The sequence below is a fragment of the Columba livia genome, chromosome 18 (genome assembly GCF_036013475.1).
Source record: "Columba livia isolate bColLiv1 breed racing homer chromosome 18, bColLiv1.pat.W.v2, whole genome shotgun sequence".
Lineage (NCBI taxonomy): Eukaryota > Metazoa > Chordata > Aves > Columbiformes > Columbidae > Columba > Columba livia.
The window spans coordinates 426108-443226 of NC_088619.1; the positions used below are offsets into that span (position 1 = coordinate 426108).

A 17119-nucleotide genomic window follows, 5' to 3' on the forward strand; every position below is an offset into this window, starting at 1 on the left:
ACATCCGGAGGGGGAAGGTGAGTTTCAGTACGCAGCACATGGCTGTGCAGCGAAATCCACATCTGTAGATGTGCTGGGTGTGGTGGTGCAAGATCTCTGAAGCTCTTCCAAAGCACCAGCCCCCACCCTGCTGTGATGTCCCTCTTAAACACCTCAGAGCTTAGTCTGGGTGGAAGGTCCGAATGTGAACAGCAGCGCTAATGCTGATTTGAAACTCTACTCCTGTCCCGGCCTGCTCTCCCTATTTTGCCTGCTTTGCTGGGATACTGTCTCCTGCAACCAGAATCCACCTACCAGAAAAGGCACCCCATGGCCTCTGGGGTGAAGATGCTCTGATGCTTCCAACCCTCCCAGGAAATGGAGAGACACTTCAAAATCTTTGGTTATTTTAATCGTATGAAAGGGACTCAGCAACTGGGCAGGACAAAAGAGCTAGGAAGGTTTGGAACCTTCACGGACGTAACACAACATCCCTAGGGCTCTCTGTCCTCCTCTTGCCCTTAATGCTCGTGCTTAGCTGCTCGCCGGTGGCTCTCCATGTCCTTCGTTTCACCTCCGTAACGATGTCATTGAGGTCTAGGATAGACTGCTGAATCTAAGGTAGGGAAGAGAGATGGCAGAGGTCAGAGCAGGGCTGGGAACAGGAGGCAGAGAGGAGCCCATTGGCCCTTTTGGAGTGCAAATTTCACCAACCAAATGAGCAGGAGGATAAAGGCAATTGCCCTGCTGGATCTGCACCACCAGAATGGGCTTTTACAGGTGAGTCAGAGGGGTGAACGAAGCCGCAGTGTAGCCCTGTAGCCATTGGTGGATCTGCACCCCCTGCCCCAGCCTGCCCAGCTCCCAACAGGCACCCACCCCCTGCTCTGCCTCCTGGGACAAGACAGGTTTGCCTGGTGTCCTCCACCCATTCCCCGTGCCCAAGAGACAGCCCAGGTGGAACGGAAAGTGTCTGTTGGGCACCTTGATTTCTCTGGGCTTTCCCCTCCCTTTGGGCAGCTGAGGGTCATTACTGCTCCTCTTTCTGGGCAGGGAGGGGGGTCTGGCTTGGCTCTACCATGTCCAGCTGTCTGAGGCTGTCATCCTTCGGCACATGCACTTTTGCTTTCAGCTGCGTGTTCACGCACTGGAAGAGGTTGTGGATGGCCATCTTCATAGTCGTCAGCATGAGGCCATTCTTGACATTCCTGTTCTGGATGTCGGCCCAGCGAGCAGTCTGAGGAGGGGAGGAGAAGGAGGAGGAGAAGAGAAGGAGAAGGAGAAGGAGAAGGAGAAGGAGAAGGAGAAGGAGAAGGAGAAGGAGAAGGAGAAGGAGAAGGAGAAGGAGAAGGAAAGAGAAGGAGAGACACACAGCATGGTGATATGTCCCAGCAAAGATGCTGCTTTGGTGCTGGAGACCCTGGCTTCCACACTCCTTTGTTTTGCTAGGAAGAACCTGTCCTTGCCCAGGGCTGTGCTGGAGGTGGTTCAGCTTGGTGTGGTGGAAGCAGATCCAGGAACTACCACAGCTGCTCCTCGAGCAGCCCCATCTCTCTGCCAGCTCCTGCACTCCTCATTCTAGTGGGTCCTCCAGATACCCCGACAGTTGACACCCTGGGGGCAGCACATCCCACCACCACCCGCCCGGACCAGGCGCTTTCCAGCTTTGCCTGGTGGGACTCAACTCCTGCAGCTGGGAGTATCCAGGAAGGGAATTTGGCAAGGCCCCCTCAGAGTGATACAAAGGGAACAGAGGCCAGCAGTGCTGCGGGCATTTCTACACATTGATGTGCCTTGTTACAGCCCAGATGACCACCAGTTTGGTCATTTTTGGACTGGTAAGGAGGGAGGAGAAGGGCTGAGCCCTGGTGTGTAGATGCTGTGCAAAGGATGAAAACAAATAAAAAACCAGCAAAACCAGCTTCACTCTGAGGCCCGAGCCATGAACAGTGGAGACCACGAGATGTTCCACACTGAAGCCCCATTACAGGGATGATGCTGCAAGGAATGGTGGATGGAAATGAGTCTGACCGGGCTACACAAACCCAAGAGGCATGTGATGGAGCATGCTTGGGTTTTGTGCCAAGGCAAACCTCCCCATAGCCCGGGTAGCAGATCTCTTTTGACTGTGAGTTCAAACAAGAAGGGAAAGATCCTGGCGGTTTAGTGAGGGCCTTGTTTTAACCCCTGACATAACCTGCTCCAGACCTGTCTGTCATTTGTCCTTCTGCAGCCCCCTGCAGGGATGAAATGAGGCATCTCCTCCAGTTACAAAGTCTGCTGCTGTGCCTTGCCATGACCCTGTGGCTTAACACAGCCAGGCCTTGGAGATCTTCCCCTGCCCGTCCCGCAGTTCCTCACCCAGGAGCGGACATCACTTTGAGCCTGCGCAAAACGTTGTTGGAGCTGCTCCAGCTCATTTTGGTACTGCAGGGTCTCAGCTTCTTTCTCTGCCTCGTACCGGTCCAGGAGCACCTTGGTTTGCTTAATCATTTCCTTGTCCTTCTCTTGTGACTGCTGCAGGTCCTTGCGCGTCCTCACCAGCAGCTTGTAGCGGGAAATGACGTCCTGGATGTCCTCAAACTGCAGCACAAGGATCCTGGGTTTAGTAATGCCCCTGCCCTCCCCTCATGACTGCAAGTCTCATGCTGTTTGGCACCCTGTCCTGACCAGGGACAACACCCCCCCCAGCTGAAAGATCTTCCCCTCTTGGCGAGCCTGTTGCCCCAGCTGGTTTGTGAGCATTGCCACATTCCCTGTTTGATGACACCCCATTGTGCCGGTCCCAGAGCTGCCACTGCCAGCAGCAAGGGGACATGTTGTACCACTCCCCAGGTGAGAAGTGCTCTGATAGGAGACAAAGCACAACTGCAGCTGCCAGCGCCAAGTCACCCAGCCATGGGAGTGGGGCAGCTGGACCGCAGGAGTGTGAGCGATGCAGGGAGGGACGCGCGGACACCCTTGAGAGAGGCCACAGCTTTTCTGACAGCTGCCTGGGCTCCCATTCTCGGGCAGCTTTGCACTTCTCCCAAACCATCCATGTCACATGAAACAGCGACACAAAGGGGTCCCCATTCCCCTCAGCTCTGTGCCTTTTCCCCTTCTAACACTTTTTCTCTGGTTTTCTCAAGCCTCCATCTCCTTCTCTGCTTTTCCTCCCCTCACGCTGGTCCCCTTGGCTCACCTTGCTTGCAGGGAACCTCCTCCCATCCCACCTGAGGTCTCTGGGTTTGACCAAGTGTCATGATTTCCCTGGACTTGCCTTATCTCCTCCAGGTTTGACATCTGCATAAAGCCCTCCCTGAGGCCACGATCTGTCCCTCTCATGTCCAGACTCACCTGTGGTGAGATCTTCACCACGTCCTCCAGGTATTCTTTGAAGATGGAGTACTTCTGCACTTGCTTGCTCAGCTTCTGGTGTTCCTTTTTCAGGGCTTTGAGTTTCTTCTTAGCCCTCACAAGCTCCATCTCCTTTTGTGTTTTCTGCTCTCTTTCTCTCATGGCTTTCTTCAGAGCTTGGACTCGCAGCTTATCATCTTCCTAGTGATGTTTCCCCCACCAATACACACACACAGAGAAGGAAAGGAAGGCAAGGGAAGATGGAGCTGGGTCAGCCAGCAGCACTGGGAGGAGATACACTGACAGGGGACAGACCAGTGCTGCAGCACCCCTGGGAACATCCTCACTCCCTGTTTAACATGGTGTGGTACAGGCCCGCCCTGAAACTTTGCTTCCAGAGCTCCAAAGTGCAGACTGTGGAGCAAACTGTTATCAGGGAGAGAAGAATCCTGAGAGTTTGCACTGTGACGGATACGGCCTCGCCTCAAAGTTCACCTCTGGAGCTCAAGACACAGACTCCACAGTGAACGGTTATCAGGGTACAGGCTCCTGGAGAGAAGGTCAGCAGCATTCGGCTTGACATATTTCCCCCAGGCAGTAAATAACAGGGTGAACCTGCCACCAAACTCTTTCAAGTCGCACTTCTCTTTGGGAAATCTAAGCACTGTTCTGCAGTAAGCAGAACCCTAAATTACTCCCCCACGACACATGGCCACCCCTCTTGCACTGACCCTTTGCTCTTGGAGACAGGCACCTGGGACAGAACTCTGAGTTTCAGACCTACTAGGATCTGCCCTTGGGAGTCACCTGCGTGTCAACAGTGGGGACAGGCTGAGATCCTTCTTGGGGGATGTCTGGGGCCCTCAGGAGATCACGCTGGTGCTGGACAAGCTCTCTGCTGCCCAAGCGCTATCAGGGCTTTCCACATCTGTAGTACACACCCCCATGCCCTGCCAGTCCTGTTCCTCACCCCTCCAGGCTCAAGGGGGGCTTGGACACAAGTGCTGGCCCAAGACTGTCTCCCCGGGGGAGGGGAGAAGGTGGCGCTGTGGCTCAGGGCCACGTCAGAGGAGCTGATCAGGGGCAGGCGTACCTTTAACCTCCTCATAGATTTCTCCATGTAGGTTTTCAGCTGGTCCTCCTTGGCATGGAGTTCCCTCCACCGGCGGGCTATGTCGGCCATCGTCTCCTTGAAGGCCTGGCAGCACCAGAGCGAGCGTGACGTGGCCGCCCGCACCTGGAGCCACTCACTGCCCATTGCTGCCCTCCAAAAAACCACAACACCCCTACCATGCCCCAGCACCCTCCCATCTTTCTCACCTCTCGCTTCTCCTCCAGAGCCTTTTGCACCTGCTTGGCTTCTTTCCTCTTCTCCTGGAGGCGAACAAATGGAGACAGGGAGCCCTCCTCTGTCAGCCTGTGTTTCCTGCCACAGAAGTTTCCATCAAGGTTACACGTTGGGTCTGGTGCCTGGGCAGGGTGCTGGACTGTGTCCAGAGTGGGATGACGGGCCAGAGCAACCCAGCACCATCTCAGATGCCGTCTGGCCGCATGGCATCCCCAGCAGGGAACCCTCTGACAGAGCAAGGGGGGGCACAGGGAGGAACAGGGTGGGGAAGGGAGGGAGGAGAGGAGGCTGAAGTGGTGGAGATCGGGGAGTTTGCCACCGTGGGGGAAGGAGGGATGGAGGAAACGGGAGAAGAGGATGGAGGGCATGGAGGTGGGTGGAGGAGTCCCCTCACCTGAGCAAGGGCAGGAGGTTCTGCCTGTACTGCTTGAGGAAATAGGCCGGCAGGTCCTCTTCATCTTTGGCGGCCATCACTTCAGCCACCAGCAGGGCCCAGAAAGCCCAGGTCCTCCAAAAGCAATCCGAGTGATGAAAGTGATCCAGTCACCAAACAGATCCAAGTGCCGAAAGTGATCGAACCACCAAAAGCGGTTCAACCACCAGAACTGGTTCAACCACCAAAAGGGGTTCAACCACTAGAAGTGGTTCAACCACCAAGAGCGATCCCACCACCAGAAGTGGTTCAACCACCAAAAGCAGTTCAACCACCACAAGTGGTTCAACCACCAATAGCGATCCCACCACCAAAAGTGATGCAACCACCAAGAGCGATCCCAACACCAAAAGCGATCCAACTGCCAAAATGAGTCCACCACCACAGTGATCCCACCACGGCAAGTGATCCCACCACGGCCAGTGACCAAATGGGCGAGGGGCACAGGTGACAGGGGACAATATAGTGTCTCTGTTGCCCGGCAACAGCCGCCCCAGGAGCCAGCGGGCGCCGCCCTGGTCCTTTGTGATGAAGTCACCCACGGGATGGGAGATGCTGAGGCTCCCTCCTGCCTTTCCCACTTTACCACCCACAACGCAGCTGGTGACACCTCCAATGTTGTGGCAGGTCACTGCAGCCCGTGCCCAGATTCAAAAGACAATCGCACAGGTCATGGGGAATGAAATCTCCTTTCACTGAATTAAATACCCTCAGTTTTAATTGCAGAGAGAATGGCTTTATCCGTGTTGTGCACTAAATCAAACTCTCCCGACGTTTCACCCTTTCCTTTCCCCATGGCACAGTTGGCCTCGGAGGCGATTCCCCTTGGTGGCAGATGTGCAGCGACTGGCTCACATTTATTACAGCGCCATACATCACTTCACGTCTGTCAGCATCCCGTCCGTCCTTCTGCCCTTCTCCGGACCACGATTTCTTTGAGGTTACGCAGTTATTTCTGGAGATCCCGAGGAAAGTGCCCTGTGCACTTCACCTCCACCAGCGTCCCGGCCGTCCTCCCTGCTCCTGGCCACCATTCTTAGAGGGTTTCTTAGAGAAATGGGTTTAAAAGCCCAAGTCTCTTTTGCCTTGTGTTCCCTCCCCCTGAGAGGCCCCCAGCCTGGACTGCTTCTCTGCTGTACCTTTTAAGTTGTTTTCTATCTCATAATTGAAGTATCTTTCTAAAGCGCAAACGTCTGAGACTCTGAGACAGGGAACCTGGGGGCAAGAACATTTCTGTGACAGTTTGTGCACATGAATCCGCGTGTGGCACTACTTTGCTGATGGAGCTGGGAGGGAAATACTCGTCCTTCTCTGGAGCCGAAATCCACACACGGTGGTTGGAGAAACGGCCAGTTTGACCTGGAAGGATGAAGCCAGAACCTGAGGGCAGAAATCAGTTGCCCCAGGTCCTTGGGTCTGGAGATTGTTCCGGGATGTTCTTCTGGTTTTTAAAGGCCTTCTTCCAGAAAACAACAATCCCAAGTGAGGTGTCCAGGCTGTTTTTCCCTCCCCACGCATTTCCCTGGGTGATCTGCTCTGTGACCCTGCGTGAGCAGGGGTTGGACTGGGGATCTGCAGAGGTCCCTTCAGCCCCACCAGGCTGGGATTCGGTGACTCTGCACTGCGGGTCCCAGCACCCCCAGGATGTTCCACAGCCCACAGGAACTGCAGCTTTTGCTTTTTGGGCCGGTTTCTGAAAACCCCTGGCTCTTGTGCTGGGCTGCACCGCCCGTCCGGGTACCCCGGGGTGACAGCGGGGCCGCTCCGGTCCCTCCCGCGGGCTCTGCCCGGTCGGAGCAGCAAGGCCGGCGATGGGGAGGGGTTCCCGGGGGGCAGAGCGCGTCCCGCGGGGCTGCGGGGACGTTTCTAGGCAGGCTCCGCGCTAAACAGCCCCGTTGCTGGGGCAGGGGGGCCTTCCCAGCCCAGTGCGGGCGGCGTTCGGCACGGCCGGTGAGTCCCGGGCCGGGAGCCCCGGTTCCCCCGGGCGGGCAGCGGGAGCCGCTTGGGGCGTGCGGGGAGAGCGCTCGGGCGGCGGAATTGCTGGCGTGGCCGGCTCGGGGGGGCGGGGGCGGCTCCGGCTCTTCCCGGGCTCTCGCGGCCCCGTCTCTTGCGCTCTGGAGAAAGCGGGAACTCTCTGGAAACGGAGAGATGGACTGAGCAGCAGAGGCAATGCTGCTGTGCGGCGGCATTCTTTATTTCATCAGCGCTGGGCAGCACTGGTAGAGTCCTGCATCTGGGCAGGAACAGCCCAGGTTGCAGTACAAGTTGGGGAACGAGCTGTTGGAGAGCAGTGAAGGGGAAAGGGACCTGGGAGTCCTGGGGACAGCAGGGTGACCATGAGCCAGCACTGGGCCCTTGTGGCCAGGAAGCCAATGGTACCTGGGGGGGGTTAGAAGGGGGTGGTCAGTAGGTCAGAGAGGTTCTCCTGCCCCTCTGCTCTGCCCTGGGGAGACCACACCTGGAATCTTGTGTCCAGTTGTGGACCCTCAGTTCCAGCAGGACAGGGAACAGCGAGTTGAGAGTGTGTGGGTCAGGATCAAGGGGCAGGCTGGCAGGGGTGACACTGTTGTGGGCGTCTGTTACAGGCCACCGGATCAGGCTGAGGAAGTTGACGAGGCCTTCTACGGGCAGTTGAGAGCGGCCTCACAGTCACAGGCCCTGGTTGTTGTGGGGGATTTTAACTTCCCTGATGTTTGCTGGAAGGACCATTCAGCCAGCCAGCCACAGTCCAGGAGGTTCCTCCAGTGCATCGGTGAGAACTTCCTCATGCAGATGGTGCAGGAGCCGACCAGGAGAGGTGCACTGCTGGATCTCATCCTCACCAACGAGGAGGGTCTGGTCGAAGCAGTAAAGGTTGAGGGCTGCCTGGGCTGCAGTGACCACGAGATGGTGGAGTTCAGCATCTTGGGTGGTAGGACCAGGGCAATAAGTAGAATTGCAACCCTGGACTTTAGCAGGGCTAACTTTGGCCTTTTCAAGCAATTGCTAGGGGAAATCCCATGGGCAAGACTGCTTGAAGGAAAAGGGGCCCAAGATAGCTGGATTGCATTCAGGGATTGCTTCTTCCACGCTCAGGATCAGAGCATCGCCACACGAAGGGAGTCAAGGAAGGGAGCCAGGAGGCCAGGAGGCCAACAGGGATCTGTTTACAGGTCATGGAAGCAGGGGCTGGCCACTTGGGAAGAATATAAGGCTGCTGTTAGAGGATGTAGGAAGGCAGCTGGGATAGCCAAGGCCTCCTTAGAATTACAGCTGGTGAAAGGGGTCAAGGACAGCAAAAGGAGCTTTTTCAAATACACAGCATATAAAACTAACACCAGAGGCAGTGTAGGCCCACTGATGAACGGGGTGGGTGCCCTGGTGGCAGAAGATACAGAGAAGGCAGAATTACTGAATGCGTTCTTTGTCTCTGCCTACTCTGCCGGAGGCTGTCCTGGGGAGCCCTGTACCCCTGAGACCCCGGATGAAGCCAGGTCAATGGAGGAGTTTGCTTTAGTTGATGAGGACTGGGTTAGGGAGCAATGAAATAGTCTGGACATCCATAAATCCATGGGTCCGGATGGGATGCACCCGCGGGTGCTGAGGGAGCTGGCTGAAGTCATTGCTGGACCGCTCTCCATCATCTTTGCCAAGTCTTGGGAAACGGGGGAGGTGCCCGAGGATTGGAGGAAAGCAAATGTCACTCCGGTCTTCAAAGAGGGCAAGAAGGAGGACCCGAGTAATTACAGACCGGTCAGCCTCACCTGTGTCCCTGGGAAAGAAATGGAACAGCTTCTCCTTGGTGCCATCTCAAGGCATACCAAGGATAAGAGGGTTATTAGGGGCAGTCAGCATGGCTTTACCGAGGGTAAGTCATGCTTGACCAACCTCATAGCCTTTTATGAGAATGTAACAAGGTGGATGGATGATGGCAGAGCGGTGGACTGGTCTACCTTGACTTCAGTAAAGCCTTTGACATAGTCTCCCACAGCATCCTCACAGCTAAGTTGAGGAAGTGTGGTCTAGACAATAGAGTAGTGAGGTGGGTTGCAAACTGGCTTAAGGAGAGAAGGCAGAGAGTGGTAGTCAATGGTGCGGAGTCTAGTTGGAGGCCAGTATCTAGTGCAGTGCCTCAGGGGTCAGTGCTGGGGCCAATATTATTCAATATATTCATTAACGATTTAGACGAGGGAATAGAGTGTACTATCAGCAAGTCTGCTGATGACACTAAGCTGGGAGGTGTGGCTGACACACCAGAAGGCTGTGCTGCCATCCAGAGACCTGGACAGGCTGGAGAGTTGGGCGGGGAATAACCTGATGAAATTTAACAAGGGAAAGTGTAGAGTCCTGCATCTGGGCAGGAACAACCCCAGGTTCCAGTGTAGGTTGGGAAATTACATATTAGAGAGCAGTGTAGGGGAAAGGGACCTGAGGGTCCTGGTGGACAACAGGATGACCATGAGCCAGCACTGTGCCCTTGTGGCCAGGAAGGCCAATGGTACCTGGGGTGTATTAGAAGGGGGGTGGTTAGTAGATCGAGAGAGGTCCTCCTTCCCCTCTACTCCGCCCTGGTGAGACCACATCTGGAATATTGTGTCCAGTTGTGGCCCCTCGGTTCCAGAAGGACAGGGAACTGCTGGAGAGGGTCCAGCATAGGGCAACCAAGATGATTAAGGGAGTGGAGCATCTCCCTTATGAAGAAAGGCTGGGGGAGCTGGGTCTCTTTAGTTTGGAGAAGAGGAGACTGAGGGGGGACTCATTCATGTTTACAGATATATAAAGGGTGAGTGTCAGGAGGATGGAGCCAGGTTCTTCTTGGTGACAACCAGTGACAGGACAAGGGGTAATGGGTACAAACTGGAACACAGGGGGTTCCACTTAAATCTGAGAAGAAACTTCTCAGTGAGGGTGGCAGAGCCTGGCCCAGGCTGCCCAGGGGGGTTGTGGAGTCTCCTTCTCTGCAGACATTCCAACCCGCCTGGACACCTTCCTGTGTAACCTCATCTGGGTGTTCCTGCTCCATGGGGGGATTGGACTGGATGAGCTTTCCAGTTCCCTTCCAACCCCTGACATTCTGGGATTCTATGGATCATCCTCCACGTGTTTTGCAGGTGCTCAGAAAGCATTTACCGTGTCGTTGATTAACGATGGGTGCGTCTCTTGTAAGTGAATCACGGTGTGCGTGAATTGAGCAGCCTCTCCTCACTCTCCATTCCCAGCTGCGCTCTCTCAGGGCAGCCCCACTGGGGCCGATGCCCAACGAGGATATTGACGTCGGCAACTTAGAAGTGCTGGAAAAATCACGCAGTTTCAGTCGGTGCTTGAGGCTGGCGGAGAAGGAGCAGGGAGCCGCGCTGGGGGCAGACGGCCCGGCAGCACAGCAGCCCCAGCCAGGTACTCGCCCAGGGAGCTGCGCCGTGCGGGGTTTTGCTGCTGGAGGTCAAGAAAGCTGTTGCTGGGCCTGCATTTTGCCCCAAACTGCGCCCTGTAAAGAGCTGATGAGGGTTTTGGCACAAGGCTGGCCCTTTCCTGATGTAGAGGTTTGCAGCAAATAACCCAGTTTGGCTGCAGAGCAGCCGCACAGACCAGAGCTGCTTCTCGGCTGGGAAAGCGCTGGGTCTGGGGGTGCAATGAGCTGGGGGAGGAGGCGGCAGACGCGTGGAGGTGCCGAGGGAAGGCAGAGGTGTAGATTCGAGTCTGTGCTGTCTTGGAGTTTGCGTCTCTTTCACAGCCTCTCTAATGCTCTGTAGGCGTTTTGTGTTTGGGTGTTTTGGGTATTGGAATTTATCACGTATGTGATTTTTTCACCCCTGTCTGAAGAGCCAAGCCCGACATCAGCCTGCCGCGTGAGAAGCTGCTGCGGGCAAAGGAAATCAAGACAAGAAAGAAGATCCCGAGGGAGAAGCGTCAGAATGCGGAGATGGAAAGCGCAGCTCGTCTCCGGACAGGTCTGTGTCCTGCCACCCCCTCCCCGCCCCGGCCACGCTGGGTCCCCCGGTGTCACCTCCAGCGTTTCCCTCTCCTCGCAGCGCTGATCCCCCTCGACGAGGTCAGAGCTGAGCGGGAGAAGAGCAGCGGCCCGTTCCACAAGCAGCGCGTGGCCGAGCACTGCGCGGTGTTTCATGACTTGTTCCGAGGGGCCACGTTCCCCCCGGGTCACCTTGAGGGTGGAGTACAGGCAGGCAGACGAGCACGCCGTGCCGGTCTGCTATGGGAACATGGTGACTCCGTCAGAGGAGAGTGGGGGGAGCGGGGCTCAGCCTTGGCCCCACGGGAAGCCTCTGTGGTTTCCTCAGACGCTCCCGATGGGCATTGTCTGCCCCGGGGGATTTTGTTTAGAAGGGTATTTCCTCTGTGATGATCAAAACTTGTTTCTTGGACGTGATAAAGACAGAGCTTTGCAACAGGATGGCTGTCTGTCAGCAGGCTGATGTTTATTAAGGCTCTGGGGGCTCTCAGGTGGAGCTGGATGACTTGATGTTGTGGCCATGCCTGGTCTGTGCTGGGTCCTGGCCTTGCCCATGCCCGGTTCGTGTTCTTTGCCGTGGAAATCATGATCTGGTCTTAATGGAATCTGTAGTTTCAGTGATTGACATTCTGTTTGTGTTCCTCATTCAGGCTTCCAGTTCCCCCGCAGTGTCATCTGAGGCAGATAAAGGCTCCCTGCAGACTGTGCTGCTCACAAATCCAGGGGAGTAGCAGGTTCTTTACAAAGAACGTGTTTAAACAGGATCTTTTCCCTCTGCTGTTGGTTCGCTCCTGTTTCTGTTGGCTGCACAGGCAGAGACGATGCCGTATCATCTGAGTAGGGATGTGTTACATACGCAGGAAAGATTGTAGCCTCCCCAAAGCTGCAGCAGTTGAGAGATGAGACGGGACCGGTGTCGCAGTGTAGTGGAAGCAATTCCCTGACTCCCGTCTTTATTTTCTCCCCCGACTCCTCTCCCTCAGCAGTCTGCCTGGCAGGTGCATTAGCTGCCACTGCTCGCTCTGGGAAACCAAGGTACGGTGAAGCAGCTGACTGAGAAGTCCCTTTAATCTTGGAATTACATCTGTTGAGTTCTTTGCTCCTCATTTGAAGCTCATTCCTAGAAGAATGAGTTACTCTTCTGCTAGGAAAGGATTGCTGGGTGGTTTTGAGCTGCCCCGTTGGTTCGAAGTGGGTCTGGGTGTTCTCACTTTGGGGTTGATGCAAACACCGGCCTCAAGATGTGCCAGGGGAGGTTCATATTGGACATTAGGAAACATTTCTTCCTGGAAAGGGTTGTACAGTACTGGAACAGGCTGCCCAGGGCAGTGGTGGAGTCACCATCCTGGAAAGAGTTTAGAAGACGTGTAGATGAGGTTCTTGTGGACAGGGGTTAGTGCCAGAGTTGGGTTGTGGTTGAACTCGATGATCTTGAGGGTCTCTTCCAACCCAAACGACTCTGTGATCCTATCACGAAGTCGCCTTTCTCTGTTGCAGAAGGACGTTGAAGGGACGCGCACTCGGAGCACCCGCGCTGGCTGGAGTGAGTACCACACGGCAGAGCCGCGCTGCTGGGCTCGGGGAAAGCCCCGGCGGAGCGGGCAGAAGCTCCTTCAACAGAGCTTGGAATAAGGATTTGCTGAGACAGTTCTGTGGTTCTCTGGTGCTCCTGCCAGTAGCTTCTTCACACCCATGTTCTGGGTCCTGCTAAAGATGCGGGAGTTCAGGTGTTGCTGCTGTTTGGCTTTCAAAACGCTGAGTGTGATGTTTTTTCCCAGTGAAAGCAGCCTCTGCTCTCTGTTTGCTTGTCAAACAGGGCGTAGGTTACATCACAACGTAGCCCAGGGTGATGTCCAATCCTGGGGGAATCTGCTGGCCCTAAGGGCGGGAAATGAACGGATATATAGTGAAGTAAACTTGTGTGTGTTCAGGACGAACATCCCAGGCAACGACATCCAGTCGGGTAAGGAGATCTGCCGTCACCTGCCCCCCTTCCCCGCCATGGGCACTGGCTGCCATCGCTTCATCTTCCTGCTCTTCAAGCCAGAACCGCCCATCGACTCCAGCGAGGATGTTGGCCCGGGCTCTGGTCACTGGGGCTGTTGCTGGGCGGTTCACGCTCTCTTGGCCAGGCTGTTCTTGCGTGTTCTGATGACAAGGTCGTGACTGCTGGAGGAGAGCAAGTTCCTTGGAGTCTGCATGGTTGTTCAGGGCTGCTCTGAGATGTGTGTTGCCTGAAGCCGCAACCCCAGCCCTGCAAGCACTGTGCTGTCCTGTTGCTTTAAACCAGGCTGTTAAGAAAGTGGGTTTTTTTCCTGCCTGGAGCAGGAATGTGCGGAGGGCTGGGGAAGCTGGGAGAAGTTTTGATGTGCCTTCGTTTTCCACCTCTGTTTTACAGACTCTGGGGTGCTGTGGGGAAGTAGTTGCCTGCCAGAGTGCTGCAAGAAAAGAGAATCACCTCAGCTCTTGTGCTTGCGTCTTGTTTCCAGCCACAGGCTCAAGCTGCGAACCTTGAGCTCGTTTGACTTGTGCAGAAAGCACGAGGATGGCATGACCCCGGCAGGGCTGGCGTTTCAACAGTGCCAGTGGGACAGCTGCGTTCCCTGGGTCTCCCATCAGCTCCTCAGTGAGAAATGGCCCGTGCGGGGGGCTGGGGGAGCCGTGACGCAGCCCTGGGGGGAGGCACAGGGCCGGTGAACGAGCTGTGCCCGTGGGCTCCTGCTGGTCCCGGCACTGGTCTGGGAGCTGTTACAGCACAGCCTGGGCGCTTATGGAGCCGTCCTGCCCCAAACTAACAGCAGTCTGAGGAAACAACCTCTTAAACGCCCATTTTGAACAAGCATTTTGAAATAACACTGAGAGCCTTCACCAGGGCGTGCTCGACCAGCCCTGGTGGGTGTGGGGGGGGGGGCCTTGTTAGCGACGGGGGGCCCTGGGGTTCGGATCTGCGCCATCTCGCTGACTCTCTGTGTCACCCCTTTACAGATAGGAGAGAGCCCATGGTTGAATTTGTGCGGCCGCCCGTTTACCATCCTCCCCAGGTGAAGTTCCCGCACCACCAGCCCCTGAGGACCTGGACAGATAGCGAGACACCAAGGAGCCCACGTGCGGCATTTCCTAGGGCTGGGCCTCCCCTCGAGGTGCTCTGCTCTGCGCTGGCGGGAAGGGCTGGGCTTATCCTTCCTGTATTTTGACTCTGGGGACTGTGGCTCCCGCAGGGTGGCGGGACGGGACAACGGACCCTCCTGCCTCGTGCTGGCATCTCGGGGCAGAGGCGCTTTGTGCCGAGCGTCCTCTCCATCACCTGCTTGTTCCTGGGGAGCAGAGCCCGACCCCCCTGGCTCCAAGCTCCTTTCAGGCAGTTCAGAGATCAGAAGGTCTCCCCTCAGCTCCTGTTCTCCAGCTGAACCCCCAGGTCCCTCAGCCGCTCCATCACACTTGTGCTCCAGCCCCTCACCAGCTCCGTTCCCTTCTCTCCACTCGCTCCAGCACCTCAAGGCCTTGCTTGGTGTGAGGGGCCCAAAACTGCCCCAGGATTCGCGGTTTTTCCTCCCCAGGTCCCAGCACAGGGACGGTCACTGCCCTGGACCTGCTGGCCACACCAGTGCTGGTACCAGCCAGGATGTTGGTGGCCTCTTGGCCACCTGGGCACACGCTGGCTCATGTTCAGCCTCTGTCACCAACATCCCCAGGTCCTTTTTCCTCTTCCCCAGCCTGCAGCGTTCATGGGGTTATTGTGACCCAGGTGCAGGACCCGGCACTTGGCCTTGTTGAACCTCAGAAAATGGGCCTCAGCTCATTGATCCAGCTGGTCCATATCCCTCTGTATGGCAATCTCACCCTCCAGCAGGTCAACATTCCCACCCAACTTGGTGTTGGCTGCAAACTTACTGAGGGTGCACTCAATTCCCTTGTCCAGATCATTAAGAGATTAAACAGAACTGGCCCCAGTACTGAGCCCTGGGGACACCACTCAGGACCAACCACCAACTGGATTTGAACCTGCCTGTGCAGCAAACAGGGCTCTCCTGGGCGCAGCCCCTCAGCACGGGGCTCAGCAGCTGCCGGGGGAATAAAATATCCCCAGGTCTCCCTACACTTGTTTATTTTAAATTTAGCATGAGCAGTTTCCAAAGCTGCTTTTCTCTCATACGGCTGCCCCTGGAAGGGCCTGGAATCCAAGTGTTCCAGCAGCTTTTAATGACTCTTCCCAGTCACATCTGACCTTTTACAAAACAAAAATAACAAGGGCACAGTCGCATCCTAGTTTTATTACAACTGACCTGCAGGCAGAAGACAGAACCATTACAGAAACACTTCGATCCATGTGTAATGTGTTAAATAGAGGAGGAAGTCAAACCAGGGTACCGGATAAAATATTCTGAAGCTCTTTGGAGCAGTTGTGTTCCTGAGCTCCACTTTACAGACAATAAGGCAACATCCCTGCACATCCGCTTTTTTTATAGTTTTTATACATTTTTCTATGGTACAAGAAAAAAAATAACCAGAGTTCACAATGTACAGTTCTTACACTATTTTCACAGCTTCTGGACACTATATACCTTTTTTTTTTTAATAAAGATACATTGCAATAAATGGTGCACCCTTAGTAGTTTATAATCTGTGTTTAATAAGCTAAACCTGTCCTTCTGTACTGTCACCCGTGCCACAGCACCTCAACCCTGACTTTGTCACTCAGGCTCAAAGCTTCATGTTTCCATTTCCCATCCATCGAAAACAAACTGGTTGTGCTGCTAACGAGGAGCTCGGGATGGGCAGGCGGCACAGCGTCCCCGGCCCTGCTGAAAGAGCGAGTGAGGCAGTTGCTTTGGAGGGAAGTCGGTTTTTGGGAGGCTCCATGTCAGTGCCAGCCCCCAAACAGGGATTTGGGCTCCCTGTGAGCGAGGAGGTGACTCAGAGCCCCTCCGCACACCTCTGTCGCTTCTGGATCTGTGTCTCCTCGGTCCCCCAGACAGCGCCCGTGGGACCCGGCGAGGCCCAGGTCCCGTTGTGGTGGCTGAAGGCTGGTGAGATGAATCACAGCTGCAGGGACTTGCTGAGCCTGAGAAAAGCTGAGTTTCCAAGGCTACAGGGCTTGGGGGGCGGAATTACGGCTTTAGATACGCTATGTATCTTGTTCAACTGATCCACATGATCCATCAGAGCTGTTGGGAATGACTAGTGACTTCAGCAAGCTCTGCCTTGTCCTTTTGGGGAAGACTTCGGTGGCCGCCTTGCCTGAGGAATGCAGTCCACGGAGGGCTGGAGAATGGAACCTCCCCGTGCCCAAGCGATGGCATCGCCGTCGGCCGCGGCGCCGCGGTGACCAGCTCCCACGGGCAGCGGGACACGTGGAGCTGCCCAGCTGTCACAACACCAGGTGTCCACAGAACCGCGGGCTCGGCTCCCTCCTGTCCCAGCCCAGCCGCTGGGCAGGGACACGCTGCTCTCCGCTGCTCCCGCATCAGCCCGGTTTGTGCGCGACAGCTTTGGCGTGACGTGGGAAGCCCCTTCCTCAGGAATCCTGCCAGTACCGCCGTGTTTTCGCTCCCATTGCACCTTTAGCCCTCTGCATCCCGGTTCGGTTTCGCCACAGAGCTGTGACAGCAGGTTGCTCTAACAGCGATGCAGTCCTACCAAGTGCCTAAACTAGACAACTCAAAATGTAAATCAGCAACTCTGCAGCCTCCGTTGTATCCCCAGTATACTACTAAAGTGCCTGAAACTGCAAAGTTTTGAAAAAGGTAATTTTTTTATGAACAATTTATTATTTTTTTTTAAAACTATGCCAATCATGAAAAAGAAAACCCAACAAACCCAAACTGATCACTTTTTTGCTCAGCAGAACTCCAGCAGACGACAGCTCACCTGGCCTTGCCGGGTCAGCTGAAAGCCCACAAGACACGAGACGTTCTTTCATCTCCACCTCACCTCTATCCGCACCAAACACTGTCAGTGAGGTTGGCCCTAGGGTGCAGTAACCAGAGGGTCACAAAAGAGGCGAAATGCCGCGAAGGTGGTGAACAAGGTCTCCATGAGCTGAGCAGAGCGTGATGCAGCAGCTGGGCGGCAC

The 17119-nt window shown here is 55.5% G+C and overlaps 2 protein-coding genes across 20 annotated transcripts; one reads left to right on the forward strand and one right to left on the reverse strand.

Annotated features, from left to right (window-relative positions):
• Positions 1–369: 369 nt before the first annotated feature.
• On the reverse strand, positions 370–5699 carry LOC102093290 (coiled-coil domain-containing protein 42-like). 4 transcript variants are annotated; one of them, XM_065034344.1, is made up of 7 exons: positions 5061–5698; positions 4639–4744; positions 4412–4516; positions 3319–3519; positions 2341–2562; positions 1058–1216; positions 370–595 (listed from the first exon to the last, which is right to left on the reverse strand). In XM_065034344.1, exons 1-7 carry the CDS (start codon positions 5135–5137, stop codon positions 452–454), a joined length of 1014 nt encoding a protein of 337 aa, XP_064890416.1. In that variant the 5' UTR covers positions 5138–5698; the 3' UTR covers positions 370–451. The 4 variants fall into 4 exon arrangements, with proteins under 4 accessions (XP_064890416.1, XP_064890417.1, XP_064890414.1 ...); XM_065034345.1 differs by lacking the exon at positions 4412–4516 and having other exon boundaries at positions 5061–5699; XM_065034342.1 differs by lacking the exon at positions 5061–5698 and having other exon boundaries at positions 4639–5054.
• Positions 5700–7021: 1322 nt separating this feature from the next.
• On the forward strand, positions 7022–15642 carry LOC135575697 (uncharacterized). 16 transcript variants are annotated; one of them, XM_065034347.1, is made up of 6 exons: positions 7056–7851; positions 10298–10472; positions 10899–11026; positions 12544–12589; positions 12863–13009; positions 14032–15642. In XM_065034347.1, the coding sequence occupies exons 1-6, from the start codon at positions 7789–7791 to the stop codon at positions 14238–14240; spliced, it is 768 nt and encodes a 255-aa protein (XP_064890419.1). In that variant the 5' UTR covers positions 7056–7788; the 3' UTR covers positions 14241–15642. The 16 variants fall into 16 exon arrangements, 1 of the variants encoding a protein (XP_064890419.1); XR_010466934.1 differs by lacking the exons at positions 7056–7851; positions 12863–13009 and adding an exon at positions 13536–13672 and having other exon boundaries at positions 9153–10472; positions 10899–12081; XR_010466931.1 differs by lacking the exon at positions 7056–7851 and having other exon boundaries at positions 9163–10472; positions 10899–12081; positions 12863–13672.
• The last annotated feature ends 1477 nt before the right edge of the window (positions 15643–17119 follow it).